At 35.0% G+C, this 18,075-nt stretch overlaps 2 protein-coding genes across 2 annotated transcripts in view; both read left to right on the top strand.

Moving 5' to 3' along the window:
• The window catches only part of LOC311079180 (aerolysin-like protein), a 10,261-nt gene extending 3,478 nt beyond the window's left edge, over positions 1-6,783 (top strand). The window contains exons 2-3 of the mRNA XM_084108393.1: positions 4,254-4,361; positions 5,521-6,783. Coding sequence (XP_083964519.1) covers positions 4,337-4,361; positions 5,521-6,491 — 996 coding nt within the window. The 5' untranslated portion in view covers positions 4,254-4,336 and the 3' untranslated portion in view covers positions 6,492-6,783. The remainder of the gene's footprint in view (positions 1-4,253; positions 4,362-5,520) is intronic.
• LOC311079190 (uncharacterized protein) overlaps positions 1-18,075 on the top strand; it is a 220,949-nt gene that overhangs the window by 97,931 nt on the left and 104,943 nt on the right. The gene's annotated exons all lie outside the window — the stretch shown is intronic.

Below are 18,075 nucleotides of genomic sequence, written 5' to 3'. Positions count from 1 at the left end.
GTGATATTTACCCCAGGGCGTTATTTACATTTATAAAAAGGCAGATTTTCTTTTTACCTTATTAAATGTATGCATCATCTTTCATGTCAAATTCTTACATTTGATCAATAAATTAAGTTATAATAAAAACGGGGCTGTTACCAATCAAATTAAATAATGTACACTGCAAAATTACAACTGCAATAAATAGCATAATGTTATGAGGTGAATGTTTTAAATAAATATCTGAATATACAAGAAAAAAATAAAAATAAAATCAATGATACTTTTAAACATGAAACTAAACCGCCAATAAGCTGGCGGCAAGTGAAGTCTTAATGAGTCATTCATTCAAACGCTAAATCAGAATCATTCAATAGGCATTCAATAGACCTTCCTAATAATTGCCTAAGTCATTTGATCATCGAAATGATCGTGACGCTATGGAACCATGTTCGTCGGTGAAATAGAACTAAAACAGTCAATAATGTGCCTAAACTATAAGTAGGCTAACTTAATATTAGGCTACTTGTTTATTGAACTATAGCCTAAAATTAATCTAACATTTTCAATCTTGATGATATTCATCAAAATAACTCCCGCAGTGGTGTTATGTTAAATAACTGTAATATGTTATACTTTTTTTTTTTTTACTCAACATTTTGAATTTTTTGTTTTGTTTTTTAACTCAACATTTTGAATTTTTACCTCAGTATTTTATCACTAAAGTTTTAAGCTACTTGTCTGGTCAGGCAAGCAAAATTCTTTCACTTTGCCCCTTAAAAAAAAAACACTTCAATTTTGATGTTAAATTATTATCAATTTAAAGACTTGCAGTGATTAATAAAAAATAATAAAAATAAAAATTAATAAGAAGAATAACTGGTTAAGCTTATCAGTTATTATGTTACCTTTTCCTTTTTCTGCACTGAACGCTTCCCACATCTATCCATTTCTGGTCATGGACTTAACGAAGCCTTTTTTTTATCATATTGGGCATATGATTTATGAATGTGTACATATTGTGAATACATTTCATAAACTTAGCTTTCCTGGTAGCCTTCAGTAAATAACTTTCAGTAAATTAAATGATTCATAAAACATAAATATAAGTTGACCCTATGTTTGCTTTCTACACTGACACAGACTGAAATGAAAAGACTATCAGTCAAAGCTCAGCTTTAGGAGGAGAAGAGACAGAGCAAGATAACGAGACGGAGAGAAAAAGAAAGACTGATGGAGATGAGGAGAGAGCAGGTGTTGACTAATAATATTAATAAAAAATAAAAACACTTGGTGAGTTAGCATGCAAAAATATATAAAAATCAATATATATATATATATATATATATATATATATATATATATATATATATATATATATATATATATATATATATAAATTATGTGAGGAAATGTTTTTATTTCACTTTTATTTAGCATTTTAAATGATTATTTTATTATATCAATATCGTCTGCTCACCCTCCGACTACTTTAAGATTTCTTGCATACATTGATGTTACGTAAATTATATAGGCCTATTTTCAATTCAAAATGGTGAAATTAGTCAAAAGTTGACATGTTTGCCTGATTATATTTGTTGGTTGTTTAACATTTATATCTCAATTATGAAAGGTTTAGTTTAGCATCTTATCTCGCACTTTATGACCAATATCAAATGATCCTGATGCTGTGCAATATCCTCGCATCACTAGAGTCGAGTTTATACTATATTATTTCACAGCCTTTATTATACACACCTCTAAATAATACAGAGGTCCAGACAGGGCCGGCGGGTGCACTTCTGCCGCTCTAGGCGAAAAACAATTGTGCCGCCCCTAGGACTGGTCCGAATACCATTTTTTGAGCTTCGAAGCTTCGGTAGTAATGAACATCGAATATTTGAAGCTTCAGGGAGAGGGGGCTGAACATATTCTTCTCTCGAATAAAGGCAGGAATCTCTATATGTCTGTCTGTCTGTCTGTCTGTTTGCATTTTGATTATTTCGAGAACCGTTCATCCAATCGACTTCACAAGGGAGTGCAGTGTCGCATTTGGTGCAATATAGATGGACACGCGAGACGCGACACGTTCAGAATTTATAAACTTTTAGTATCGGGAAGCGAGCGGGAAGCGGCGCGCCTCACGCGGGCAGGGCTTATTTATTAAACGCACACACACAGGTCTGTTAACTTAAGCAATAGGCTACTTTTAAGGTAGTCTAATTTTTTTCTGACAAAAAAATACTGACACAGTAAAGGGTAGATTTAAATAAAGACAAACGAAATTTAAATAAAGAAAAACAAAATTTAAATAAAGAAAAACGAAATTTAAAAAAATAAAAAACGAAATTTAAATAAAGAAAAAACGAAATTTAAATAAAGAAAAACGAAATTTAAATAAAGAAAAAGCGAAATTTGAAAAACGAAATTGCAGGTTGACAAATGCGTTCATTGCAGGTGACAAATGAACGAAAGACTCGGAAGGGAAAGTAATTATTATGTTCCCTGTAAATTATTTTTGACTGCATTATAATGATTTCTTAATTCAGAATATGATCAACATTGCGTAGGTGGATCAGATGTGATCGGGGAATTTGGCTGTTAAAAGTATAACATTTAAAGCCACTTAAATTAACGAAATGACTCAAATAAAGATTCGTTCAGTTTGATGAACAAGATCGAACAAGAGAGTCAGTAAAATGATCCGAACTTCCCATCACTCAGTCATGACTCGTGAGAGCAGGGGGCGGGGCGGCGCAGCGGCAGCTCAGCAAATCATATATTTTGCCGCCCTTACAAAAGTGCCGCTCTAGGCAATTGCCTAGTTCGCCTATATGGACGCGCCGGCCCTGGGTCCAGACCTCGTCGACCTCATAGCTACAGATGTTAAATGTTAAAAGTACAATAACTGGTTTTGGGGTCATGGCCCGCGAATGCGTGGAAACCCGTTCCACTAATCCATTTTAGTTTTTACACAGGGTGAAACTAAACATGTTAAGTTGGGTGCAGTACACAAATCAAGCTTACATTAGTAGACTTTACTGAAAATCATTATTTCACATTATTATTATTATTATTATAGGTTTACTATTAATATTATACTACTCACAGAATAAGTTAAACATAAAACATTTATTATATTACCAAATTATTTTTAGTAGTAATAAATGACATATTTATGTAATGTCTTATGTAAAGAAATTAAACAACAACAGTTCAATGTTTTTTTTTTTTTTTTTTTTTTTTTTTATTGACCAAAAACAGGTAACACTTCAATGTCACTCCATAAGAAACCCTTTTTGCTTGTTAACAACTTTAAATTGTTTAGAGGAACATGAACACACAGTATTCAACAACATGCTATACCCTTTTGAATGACTACAGACACGCATTAAAGCTTCTCACAATTCCTTTGAGAAAATCAAATTGTAAGTTGATTTTTTTTTCTCTCTCTCTGTAAGAGCCCTAATGCTGTGAAGGGAAGAAGTTGCGCTAGACAGAATGCGTCTATAGTTTTTAATGGTTTTACCTCAATATAGGCTATATATTTTTTTAATCTTTGGAAGCCGAAATCAAAAATAAAATCAGACTAATATCACAGACCTTAAGTGTAACCAGGCTACGTTTGAATGTTTAATTCTGTCCTCCGTCGTCACTTATTAAGCAGGGCTGTAGTGTTGTGCGAGCTGTGGCACCGCGTGAGAGAAGAGTGTGAGTTCCCATGAGTGTGAGTTCCGTCAAAGGAGAACAAACGCTTAGTTCGTGGAGAGGCAGCGGATGCGAGGACGTTAGGAGCACCGGTGCGACCTAGGCAATTTTTTAGTCGCACCCTTACAAAATTTGGTCGCACTCTAGAGCCCTGGAATATCAAATAATACAATAATTATGTTGTCATGGTCCTTTGAGATAGCCTTTGAGAAAATACGTAACTTACAAAGCATGCTTGGAAGAAGTCTGTGGGGTTGAGCCCTCTGAGCATCAGTGACCCATCAGCTGGCTCTTGAGTCTGTTAGGGATTGTAAAATACAAGAATGCAAAACCAACAAAGCACAATTTTGATTTTCTGGATGTTTCTCCCTCATATGCTTCAGGCTCTTGACTGTGGAATTTATTTAAGGTTTAGAATCCATTATTTCTGTAATTCTTTTGTCTTAAATGAATTTAATAAAGAACTCTGCCTCGTATTCTGTACAAATATACCGCGTTTTACATTTTACTGGAAGACATGGTGAGGATGTACTCATCCTGATTTGTGTCACTTCTCTCTGTAGGTTTTGAAGAGTCTGACAGCTCTTCTGAGATCTCTGACTGAGACTGTATTAAGAGACACTAACAAATTAATTGTGACGACAGCATGGAGCATCTTCCTCGAATGAAATGTGAGTAAATTACATTATGAATTTTTGAGCCACGTTTTGCTCAGGCAGCTCTTATGATCTTGGCATGATAGAACCACACTTCAATCCTTAGTGAACTGAGTGTTGATAATTCAAACCGATATGTAAGATGTTTTGAAAATGTTTATTTTTGCAATTCCTGCATGCTCCAACATTTCTGAAATAAAAATATCTAATAAGAGTGTATAAACCCTTTAATTAAAAAAAAGAAGAAAAAAATAGATATGGGAATATACAGAAAATGTGATATATTTCATAATACATTTCCATATATGGGAAACTAGTGCTTATATTTGTCAATATACTGCAATATATGCATTGACCATGTATGGCTGTATATTAAATGCATATATAAATGAAGACAAAAATAGCATTACATGTAATATTCACAAAGTTTTATCCTTTATTGTTTACATATTACACATACATGTTCCCATATAAATGTGAATGTATGTTCACACATATACAGCTCTGAAAAATAATAAGAGACAAAGTTAAAGCAGGCAAAGTTATTTATTAAGTTGCGTTTAAATATACAGACAAATAGTACAGACGTGTCATTGAGGTGCAAACGACTCTGTCTCTCCCGGCAGAACCATCCAATGCCTGGAGTGTCCCAACAGTCCTCAATCAGCATATTGATGAATCCCTTGCACTAGATAGGCATTAGCATACTGTGATGATGAAGGCCATTGTGCCACGTTTAATTCACATGTATACCGTTAAAAGGCTTTTTGAAGTACTAGGGCAGTAAAGAGTTCTGCCCATATTTGCTCAGCCCTACACGCCACATAACCATTCCTTACCACAGTTAGATCTGTTCGGCCTGACAGTGGAAAAGCGGCTAATGTTTCCCAACCCTGTTCCCAGAGGAATGCCAGAACTGCACATTTAGCATGTTTGCCTATTCAGACACACCTGATTCAAATCAGCTTATTAGTAGATGCTCCAAGACCCAAAATGAATGGGTCAATTAAGAAGTCCAGCGTGTACTGCTGTTGTGTCTACAGAAACTGGGTTGGGAAACACTGCAATAAAGTGTAAAGCTGATAATAATTCTGATCTGATATTATTTTTATATTAAATTTATATAATTTAATTTATATAAAATTATAAAATTGTATATTTATATTATTTTCAGATTTGATGTCTGACACAACAACTTTTCAACAAATTGGTGGACAAGGAGGTAATCCATTCTCATTTACTGGTTTGGACAACGGTGCCACTTTAGAGAAGATCGGAGTCTGGGTGGGAGAATTGCAGGTGAAGGCTGTCAAGGTCTGGCTTTCAGATGGGAGAGTTGATGAATTTGGTGGACGAAGTCCAAACTTTGATGCACGAGGACCGTATCAAGAGTTCAAGTTCACACCTGGTGAGTGTTTCACCTCACTTTCCCTGTGGGGGAACGGAGTAGGAACACGTCTTGGAGCCATCAAATTCAAGACCAGTCAGGGGAGAGAATTTTTTGCAAAAATGACAAGCTGGGGTTTAAGAAGAGAAAATCCCATGGATGTCGGCTCTGGATTTTGTTTGGGAGTTGTAGGAAGAGGTGGTCATGACATTGACTGCATGGGATTCATGTTTCTCAAAGCAGTTGAATCAGCAGTTCTCACCGATGTCCACTATCCCACTCTCCACCAACTGATACCACAGGTGACAGTAGAAGAAATCAAATCCCTCACTTTCAGGAACAACTCCTCCGCCACACAAAAACAAACAATTGAAACCTCAAAGAAAGTGATCAAAACATCTTCATGGTCTGTGAGTGGAAGTTTATCTGCAACATTTAGTATGGAAGTGAAGGCTGGGATTCCAGTGGTTGCTGAAGGTACTACAGGATTCAGTGTCACCATTGGAAATGAAAGCACTTATGGTCGTGAGAACACAGATGAGAGAACCGAAACTCTGACTACAGATTTAGAAGTCCCACCATGGAAGAAGCTGCATGTTTCAATCACTATTGGCAGAGCCGCTTTTGACCTGCCTTACACTGGCACAGTGAAGATGACCTGCAGGAACGGCAGTGTGTTTGAGTATGGAACCAAGGGCACATACAAAGGCATCACTTACATTGATATCAAAGTGGATACCAAGGAATCTCCTCTGTAATGTCAAGTAGGGCTGCACGATGTATCGTTTTAGCATCGATATTGTGGTGTGCGCATCCACAATAGTCACATCGCAGGATGTGGGATGTTAAGAATAGGTAGCTGATCCGTGATTCATGATCCGTATGGGCCAGCTGCTCCCCAGCCCATAACGCTTGTGATTCGCGGATTAATTGCAAAGTTTAACCAGCATAGAGTGAAAGTTTATCATTTGCATGTTTTTAAGTCCTGTCATTTTAAACATCAAGTGCAAGAAGACTGGAACTTGCGAGCTGTTTTCTGTGTGTGCGCACAGAGCCGGGCACATTCTAAAAACTAATTCAGAGGACCTTTAGTCATTACTTCAATATATATATTGTTGTGAAATAAAAAAATCAAGTTCTGAGATACTTTTTACTTGTAATTGTTATTTTATTGAGTTGGGATGACACACAAATGCCTATTGATTAAATATACTATCATGACTTGTCAGAGTTTAACATTTTCAGTTAATCTGTTAATGTAAAAAAACAATTTGATGACGTGTAAACGGCCCACAGTTTCCGTGCGCATGTTCAAGGCCAGACGAGTGTGGCCACAGCTGAAACTCGAAGCGTAATGTGGTGAATGGTAAGTAATTTTATGCTTACTGTAGAAATTTAGCAGAAATTCTAGGCTGATTTGGCTGTTGCTACTGGAATGGTGGGTCCATTAAAACTCATTCAGTCATCAAGTACTTTTCCCAGTTTATTTGTGGTGACATATAGGAGTAGACATTTCACAGATGGCAGTGATGGTAATTGTTGGTTTCTAAAACCCATGAACAAAACCATTAATAAATACAAACACAATTGCAAATCTTAAATCATACATCTGAAATCAGCTTTAACAATCAAATGAATATAACATTAAAGAACAACTAAACATAACTAGAATTCAATATATCATATCAAACACATAATCCTTTAAACTAAACAAACAATCAAAAAGGAAACTTGCATGGTCAACAACGCAACAATTCCACACAAGCCATGTCTGAACGACAGCTTTTTGGTTCAAACAAGAGGAGACTGAAACATAATTAGTAAGGGGCCACAGGTGCTCTTTATCAAGACTCAGTCAGCCAATCAGATCACAGCAGGATTTTCTACACTTACACATATTCGCATTCGCTCAGGATTCTGTTGGTGATAGCCTACTGTAACCAGATACCGAAATCTGGAAGTCCTTACTCTGAAATTTGAGCAGTGTTGATAGTATACGTTAGTCTGTGTCATCATCATATTCTTTATTCAGGACAAACATAAAAAAAATGGTCCATAGCACTATACAAACACATAGTAAAAAAACAAAAACAAAAACAATACATGATAAAACACATACAACTGTCACTGATTGAGTAGCTATACTATTTGTTCAGATACTTTGCTCAAAACCAGTCGGAGTTATGTAGGGCCCTATGATTTCCGTTTTAGTTTTCCAAATTTCGTTTTTATTGTTTACAATTGTGACAGGCGCCCGCGCATGTTACTGAGAGAACGAGCAGAGAGAGAGAGAGACCCTCCCAGACATCCCAAGTCTCCCGGAAGTTCCGGGAGTCTCCCGCATGTTGATCGCAGCTCCCTGATGCCCGCAAATTAGTTATTTTATAAATTAGCGAGCGTTGCAAGAGTTTGATTTGAAGTGATAAGTACACAGGTTAATTTCTAAGAAAATGTATGCTTTACACTGTATTAGAAAGGACAGTAATGGTAAAATAGTTCATTTAAATGTTTTGAAAGGGAAATATATTAAAAGATGAATGTTACATGTATGTTTAAAAGAGTAATCAACTTCAAATCAAATCAAAAGGGCTCAACTTAACTCTTGCAGAGATCAACTTAATTATTAAGTTCATGTTACTTAGAAATGTGTTTTATTGTGGCCAAAAAACTTATTCACTAACTTAAAACATTATGTTGGATCAACTTAATTACTTGCATTCATGTTGAAAATTATTAAGTTCATGTTACTTAGAATTGTGGCCTAAAAGGTAATTCACCATACTCAAAACATCGCTTTGAATTAATGTAATTCTGCCAGCAGTCTTAACGTAAAAATTCTAGTGGAAAACGTTAACATATATATATTTTTTTTTTTTTTTGACCCAATGTTTTATTTTTTAGAGTGCAGACACAAAGTTCAGTTTAGTGTTATCGAGTTGTCATAGACGCTGTGCTTCTATGGTGTGCGACCGCCTTTAGATTATTGGCAGCATAAAAAAAGAAACGATGTGACAGCCATGAGCTGAACAATACAAGTGTTACACTTTTAAGAAGGATGCGATGTCACTTCCTGGGGCAACACATTTATTTCTGTAGAAAATACATGGAAAACACAGATCAAACAAGGATCTTTTCTCTGCACGTACACCGCACTTCATCACGTACTGAATGCTCTTTCTATTCTGTTATTGTGTGATACCTTAACAGACTATCATAAACAATCACATTTCTGATAGTGCAAATGTCTAAGCAGGTACATAGCACTAGACACATTACTCTTTATACCACACTCAATTCTCAATAAATACATGCTCTAAATACATAAACATCATAACATAGATCTGAAAGGTCTGACGAATAACGTCATTAAAGTATCACAAACTCTTTTAAAATGAATACAAGCAAGTCATGCATTTAAACTCAATAAACATAACCATGTCAATAGCTATTTAGTATAAATTCACATTACTCTAGCATTGATAAATGCACATATTTTAATACTCTTTCTAATCACTGTTTTAATTGTTTTTAATCAATCAGTTTTTAATCTTCTATGGAATATGCTAATGAACTGACTATATCATGAACTAGATTTCAACCGATCACCAGTTACTGTGTTCTCATCATAATCTCACAAAATGATTAATAAAAGCATTTTACCACTGAATCTGACTGGACTTCTTATTAACAGTACATACTGAATGCGCTTTTACATGTAATGGCTGACAAAGTAAAGCTAAATGAGGTTAACATATGTGTAGACTAATCACAGACACGTGTGCCTTCTTAAGAAGACTGCACAGATCAACTGTCAAGAAAGAGAGGGAACTCTCACAATAGTCTAGGGCAAGAGATGGGTCTTGTGCATGTAGCCCAGTTGGGGCCCACCTGTTTATAAGTGCCATCCTATACGATCCATTATGGAACCTGTGGACAATCCCATACAGAGCCCATTTTTCAGCCCATTTCAACACCCACATGGGCCCCACATACAAATGTTGGCTGGGAGATGGCATTTAGAAATTGTGGCAGTAATCAGAAAAGGTTTTAACATCACCTTCATGAGTCAGGCAGCAAACTTCAATCTTGAAATAGTATCACTATACCTGTTCTTAACCAATTTTTTTCAGCAAGAACCGCCTCCACTTTTGCTTGTCAGGAATCACATTGTTTTTTACCAACTGCCTTGAGTTTGTGTAGGTCCAGAAACAGAATATTCCCTATTTAAAATGAATGAAAATACATACATACATACATACATACATACATACATACATACATACATACATACATACATACATACATACATACATACATACGTGAGTGAGTGAGTGAGTGAGTGAGTGAGTGTAAGTGTAATGTTATTTTAAAGTTTAGTGAATAAAAGCATACTTTGATCGTTTCCTCCAACCAAGTGGTTGGGATAATTTCTACAGAATGATCATCTGCAAACTCGATCACTGCAAAAGTCGCCATCTGTTGAGAGATAAAAACATTGCTTTTATATTACAAACGCACAGCCTGTCAATATGCACAGCACAATCTCTGGTCCTGAATTAACACTGCTCTTATATGAGTTCACTCTATAGCAAGGGTCTTCAACTGGGGCTCCGCAAACTAGTGTTTGATCACAAATAATTTTTGCTATAACATGGGTAAAAAATAAAATAAAATGAGGTGGGGTGGGGTGAGGTGAGGTGGGGTGGGGTGGGGTGAGGTGAGGTGAGGTGGGGTGGGGTGGGGTGAGGTGAGGTGAGGTGGGGTGAGGTGGGGTGGGGTGAGGTGAGGTGAGGTGAGGTGAGGTGGGGTGGGGTGGGGTGGGGTGGGGTGGGGTGAGGTGAGGTGAGGTGAGGTGAGGTGAGGTGGGGTGGGGTGGGGTGGGGTGGGGTGGGATGGGGAAGAGAGTTAAAGTGTATGCAGTATGGCCAAAAAAAATATTTTCGATTTACATAGACTGTTTTCTTCAATCATTATGGCAGTTTTTGTTAGCTGCTGTTCTGGGATTAGTGTCATTTTGGATTCTCTCTATATATATATGAAGAGTTCAGATGCAAAAGCCTCTAAATGCCATCTGAAATTTTCTTCTAGAATGATCATTTTTATCAAGCTTGTATATTTAAGTTCAGTAAATTCACTTAAATGATAATTAATAGGTCATTTTCATTGGCATTTAAGTGAAATTACTGAACTTAAATATACAAGCTAGACAAAAATGATCATTCTAGAAGAAAATTTCAGATGGCACTTAGAGGCTATATATATATATATATATATATATATATATATATATATATATGTGTGTGTGTGTGTGTGTGTGTGTGTATAATCTCTCTTTTTTTCATAATAATATTTGTTGTTTTTCAGACCAGCTGCTATAGAAGAAAAACAGAAATCTGAGTGCAGAGACGAGTGAAGAAGAGAGGGTTTAATCTCATATCAGCTCTGTTGTAGAGATTTTTGAATCAGGCCTATTGAAAGGTGATTGACAGTTAGGAAAATGTTAGCAACGTGTCAATTTCAGGGAATTTGTGCTGCCTTTGAGTCATTCATGTAAAAATCTGTTTATTTAATTTTTTATTTAATTTTTTTTTTTAGTAAAGCTGCAAGTCACTTGTCCTAGTTGTCCTGGCAATATTTTACACAACTTATATTTTCCTTAAATATTTTTAACAGAGGTGAAGAGAGTGCATGTTAGCATGACCACAATATACACGCTCATGGGAAATACCCTAGGTTTAAATAAACCACAATTATCAATATACAACATATACAACATGCCCTCTAATACTCACAGGTTTCTTTATTGCTGCAAATAACTATATCAGTGAGTTTTTGATTGAACTCTGCTCACTGTAAGTTATGTTGGGCTTCTTCTAGTCTCATGTTCAGTGTAACTCATAGAGTGCTTTATAGACAACAGACAAGAGAGGTGGAATAAAAGACACTCGTGTCCAGCTTGATGAGGATATAGCCAAAGCTTTAAAGGTAAACTGAGAAGTCAACGGAATTCTAATGCATTTCTATGCAAATTATTATACATATATTCAAACATGGATACAAAAATGTTAATCATTGGTTATTTTTTATATAAATTCTTCTTCCCTTTTACAGATCCTGTGATAAAGCAGTCTTCACACACTACAGTGTCTGAACCACAAGCTCTCAGTTGTGGAAAATGAGTCGAACTCAAAGAAGTGATCGTCCACTTGAAGATGAAGATGTGACATTCAAACTCTTCTGTTTCTTTGGTTCAGCCGTTTGTAGGCCTGAGTTTGCACATAATGCATTATTCACTTCTGCACATTGTTTTTCTGTAACTTTTATTTTCAGAAAATTGCATTGTGATGCTTATTTATTTAGTGATGTAATATTCATAGTGTACTTTTCAGTATAACTGAAATGTTCTACAAAAAAAATTATAAATATAGCTCTGCCATAGCATTTCCCTGATCTTTGTTATAATGTATTTTGTGCAAGAGATTATATATGCTGCTGTACTTTTTTAATGTACTCGTATGTATTTATTTTGTAAGGTACACACAAATATACTATATTAAAGTTTTCTTGATTTGAAAGTCTGTATGTCTTAACATTTATATTTAATTATTTTTGCACTTTTAATATACCATTTTAAATACTGAATAAAACAGCTTTATAATAAACTATTAGTGTAATGCTAATACATTTTTAATGCTATTTAAATGTTCTTGAAGCACATTAAAATTAAGCTTTAAATATATTATAACTGTAGTTTAAGACATATGAAAGTATATTTATAATGAACTAAAGAAATACACTTAAATGTACTTGAAGTGGTTTCATTTTAGCACAATTTAATATATTAAAATATAGTGCAAATAGCTTAAAATTGATCTAAAGCATATCTTAAAATACACTTAATATACTTGAAGTTGTTTCAAAATAATACATTTTACTGGGTATATTGCTTGTATATTTCGAAGACACTCATAATTAATTTGTGATACTTGTAACACAAATAAAGTACACTTTAATATCACTATAAGCATGTCATTAGTCCCTACACAGCATATACTTAAAGTATACTAAGTATACTTAGAGTTGTTCCAATTTAGTACACTAAAGTACACTAAATATACTTAGTACAAATTTAGTTGTTTCAAAATAGCACACTTCAAGTTAACTAATCATTAACACACTTGAAGTATACTAATAATTAGTCTGGCTGCAAGTATACTTAGTATATATTTTTTTCCCGGGCAGGCTATAGTTTCTCAGCATTAGTTGCCAGGGTAACTGAGTTTGAACTATTTTAAGTTTGCTTTATGAAACAGAATCAACCGACAATAAGTCTGACTAACCAAAGCAAGCCTGGCTTGTAATCTAATCTTGTTTAATGGAACAGCCCTCAGTTGTTGTTCTGTGAACATTCAATAATATTTTTAACAAATATTTTATTTTATTTTTAAATATAAAAAATAAATAAAAAATTAAATAAAAGTTTTTTGTTTTATTTTTACAAAAAGCACTCAGGTTGCTTCATGAAAGGAGGTTAAACCACTGGAGTCACATGAGCTGCTTTAATGATTTATTTCACTGCTGCCTATGGAGGAATAGAAAGGACTCGGATTTCATTAAAAGAATCTTCATTTTTTGTTCTGAAGATGAAAAAAAGTGTCATTACCATTATGCTGCTTGACAGTGCACATTTTACTTCACTTAGTTCCCCTAAGTGGAGAAGTGACTATTAAGATCACAGTCCACAGTTAAAGGGTTCATCAACAAAACCCCACAACACTTTAGACAACAGCTAGATAGATTGTAAGCAAAACCATGATCGACTCAGAATAATAATAAAAAATTAAGGCTGCAGTAAACTCACCCCTGTATTAATTTGCTGCATAAACTCATCCAATTTCTCTCCAAAGATTGCTTCTTGAAGATTGTGACAAAGCGTGTGTAGCGGTCAGGGTTGGGGAGTAACGGAATACATGTAATGGCGTTTTATAATCAGGATACAAAAATCCAGTAACTTTAATCCGTTACAGTTACGTCAAAAAACGTAGTAGCCTAATCAGATTATAGTTACATTTTGAAAAAAGGGGGAATATTTTCAGGATTACAATGGTTTCATTTAAAACTAAATAAATCAGTATTTTGGCATAAATGATAGTAGTTCCTGGTTCTGTTGCCAGTAATGACTCATCTGTGCCACCCGCTGGTGCATGTGCAAATAACAGCTGTCTACAATCAGACAGTAGAAACGATGGTGGCCGCGGGTAAAAACGCTTTCAATTAATGGATGCTGGAATCTGTAGAAATTAGGAGAGTAGCTTTTCTTAACGGGATGTTTGCTGTCTATGTCACGTAGGGGAACTCACTGGCAACGGCCCAAGTTCAGTCAGGCAAATTAAGAAAGATCACGGCTTTAGTCAACATGTAGGCCTATTTTAAAATAAACTAATATGTAGATTGTGTGTAGATTTTTTAAATGTGTTTTTATTATTATTATTTTTTCATGTTAGTTAAAAATAAAACAAAATAATCTGTAATACCATACTGTAGCCACTAGCTGTCTGTATAGTCCTTTACATAAATATATATATTCAGGGCTGTGAAATTCTTAATACAATTTATTGTTGTTGTTTTTTAAATAATATTTGACCTTGAAGTAATCCAAAAGTAATCAGATTACATTACTATTATTGTGGTAATATATCAGATAACCCGATGTGATTGGTGCAGCTCAGATCGAGGGGCATATTTAACGAGCATCATTACTCGACACCAGAGTAAACTCGCTGAGCAAATTCAACTTGTGCTCTCACGAGAACTCTGGATTACCAGGGTAGTTTTGGTCAGAAAACAAATCAAATATTTCATTCCTTGCTCACTCCCACTGCAGTCCATTATACTCTTTACTCAATATCCTATTAGTCCTATTTTTCCATGTCTTTTATCATATCTTTCCTCTGTAATTCATATTTTGAGCAATTAATAAGCACATGATCTACAGTCTCATGTATTTGACACTGATCACAAAACCCAGTTAGATGTTTCCCCATTATATGAAGAGTGCTATTTAGCTTAGTATGCCCAATTCTTAATCTGGTTATAATAGTTTCTTCTCTTCTGTTTCCTCTCTTATTTTCCACAGTTCTGACTCTTTTTTTAATTGAGTATAAATGTCTTCCTTTTGATTTTTGGCCCCACCTTTGTTGCCATTTTTTTGAAATTTCTCCCCATACTATACTATTTCCTTCTGATCTTGAAAGACTGATGACTGCTTATATATTCTCTTGTTTCAGTGCTTCCTTAGCTATTTTGTCTACCTTTTCATTTCCTATAATACCCACATGTGCTGGGACCCACATAAATATAACTTCATCACCTTTCTTTTTAATTTTTGAATAGATAGCCATGATTCTTAACCATGCCGGTCTTGAGACTCTACAATACAGAGACAGATTTGCTGCAAATTATTATTATTTTTTTTAACTTATAGCATTCTATCCATTCTAACGCCATCAAAATGGCAAACATCTCAACAGCATATACACTTAAATGATCTGATGTTCTCCTTCTCATCTCACTCTTCTGACTGGGAACTACAATTGCAGCACCTGTAACTCCTGTTATCGGGTCTTTAGATCCATCTGTAAAAACTTGCTTAAAGTTAATATATTTTTGGTTCACATGTCTATAAAATTCACTCACCACATTAGCTTGATTGTTTAGTATTTTGATCTGTAATACCTCCAAATCCACTATTGGATTGTCAAACTTCCACATAGGGGTACTGGGCCATACCACCGTTTTACAAACGGTTAACTAAGTATATGTGAGTCAGGAAAGCTATTGGATTTTACAGTAGCAGTAAAATATTATTGCAATATATACTTTTTTATAATCACAATAAAAGTATTCATATTTTATAGTGGGAATTAAAACAGTGGGAATGTGGCCTATAAAAAGAGTTTTTTTTTTTTTTTTTTTGTAATTCTGTTTAATTCAAATTTTCTTTAATTTTTTTCCACGTCTTCCCCAAATCTTCCCAAAACCAAACATAGATACTAAAAAAAAGCAAAAACAAAACAAGTAAGTGCAGATGAAGTTAACAGAAGACCAATGTTCTCTTGAATATACCATAACACACACTACCAAAAGTTCAAAAGTTTGGAGACAGTAAGATTTTTGACGTCTCTGAGAGAAAGATTCAGGATGCATTTGACGTATTATTTTGAAATCAAGTTCAGTACTAAGGCCCCGTTGAGCTCATTTTGGTTTCTTGTCTGCCTGATACTGGTACCTTCTTCTGTATTACCTTAAAAATGCAAATGACAAAAATAAACATTTTCAAAACAGCTTTTCTGAATTCACAGCTGTCTGAGCAAAACGTCTCAAAATTCATAATGTAATTTCATTGACGGAAGATTGTCCATGCTGTCATCACTGGAGTCGAGAGTCATACTGAGTGTCCCAAAGCTTTTCTCTACTCTTCTGCTACACACTCAAAAGTATGCACTTTTATTTCACAAAAAGAGGACATATTTTTAGGGTGTAGTATAAGTAGGCAAATTGGGACATAGCAGGGGTTTTACAAAACACTAACAGGATGAAAGTGCTGAAAGAAAATATTCTCAAGAAAACATGTTAAGTTCTAAACATTATATTACTGAGTAAAAAAAAAAAAAAAAAAAACTTGAGAAAAAAAACCATTGTTTTATTGAAATGATTTAAAAATCAGTTATATTATGGTGATAAAGTTACCACGTAAATAATTTTGTGCGATAATTATATAATTCATAATTCAATATCATAAGATGGGTAAGATTGAATATGATATATTCAATATCATCTGAACTTCACAAAACTAGTATAATACTAATGGACACTGGCGATGTGATCACCATCTGACAAAATCACAGTATCTGCATGCAACAAATATGTTACCCAACTCACTGGGAGAGTGACAAAAGAAAGTTGGCCAGACTCTCAAGTGTCAACCCGCAAAAAGAAGTGCCATAAACACTACTTCAAAGATACTCGAATGATCACCACTAATATTGTACCCTAGATGAATAATTCTGACAGGGGAACTCAACTCCCACTTAAAAAGCTTTAAACTTTAGAAGGCTGAGCGAAGGGCTATGTAGGAGGGTTTAATCAGTCTATTAACTGGTTTTATCAATCTGCCAGCCCTTGTTCTGACTGTGTGAGCCATTTCAGATGAAGGCTGAACTACTTCTCCGTCTGGTGGTATTGACTCTTCCATGCCACATTCAACTTCCTCAACATTCATATCAGAGGGGTCAGATGCGGAACTCTGAACTTCTCCCCAGCTCTCACGTTCAACATCTGTTCCATCAAGGACATGCTCCGATCCTAGGGGTGTGACGAGACGCTTACTCCACGAGACGAGACGAGACACGAGATTGGGTTCACGAGAACGAGACAAGACGAGATTTTTACACAATTTTTAAGAAATCCTCAATGATGAAATATATGAATGGAAAATAGTCTTTTATTCAACTGAAAATCACAAAATGCAAAACAATTTATGTGCATTTTGAAATCAACTTGTAATGAATGTTATTTTACTTCTATTTTAATGAATTCTATGCAGTAAAGGACATGCAAACACTGCAAAATGTTTTGCTATAAACTCTACTTCTCCCTGTACGATTTCACATGAGAAATCTAACTCCTTTCCACAAATCGAACATAAAAAAATAAAACAGTATAAATAAAATAAATATAAATAACTGAAATAACACTTTAAATGCAAACAGTAAGTATGTATCCATAATCAAAGTACTGCTCTCTCAAAACTACAAGTTCAAACAGAAACAATTTTTTTCTTCAAGCATGAAAAAGAGATAAATTAACTAAGATAAGCCTAAGATATGGTCATGTTCTTTTTCAAGAATATAAGCATGTAGACGATTTCTGGCAGCAGTGACCTTTGGGCAGGGCTGCACGATATGTGGAAAAGCTGCGATGTGCGATAACATTGTTTAATATTGCGATGTCGATATGACTTTAAGCTATACTGTTCCCATGTCTTAGTGCTTTAATAGGTTCTTTGCGTGATAGGTCAAATGTTTATTACCTGCCTGGTTCAGATTACACTATTTTAGCGCGATTTTGGCACGATCCGTTTCGTGGAGACTCGTAAAGGACAACGGGCGTCGGGACGCAAGATTCGATCGTTTCATTTCGTATAGTGTGTCATAGTGGGCGACAACGCGTCTGTGATGCTTCACGACATCACGACAGAAAGACTAGCATGTTTAATTTTAACGGTCCTCCACGACGGGTTGTGTGGTACAGTGAGTGTGCGTGTGTGCGCGCGCGAGTGAG

The sequence above is a fragment of the Abramis brama genome, assembly GCF_963993115.1.
Source record: "Abramis brama genome assembly, chromosome: 3".
NCBI lineage: Eukaryota > Metazoa > Chordata > Actinopteri > Cypriniformes > Leuciscidae > Abramis > Abramis brama.
Note: the sequence above shows the minus strand (reverse complement) of the source record. Positions and strands in the feature narration are given on the sequence as shown.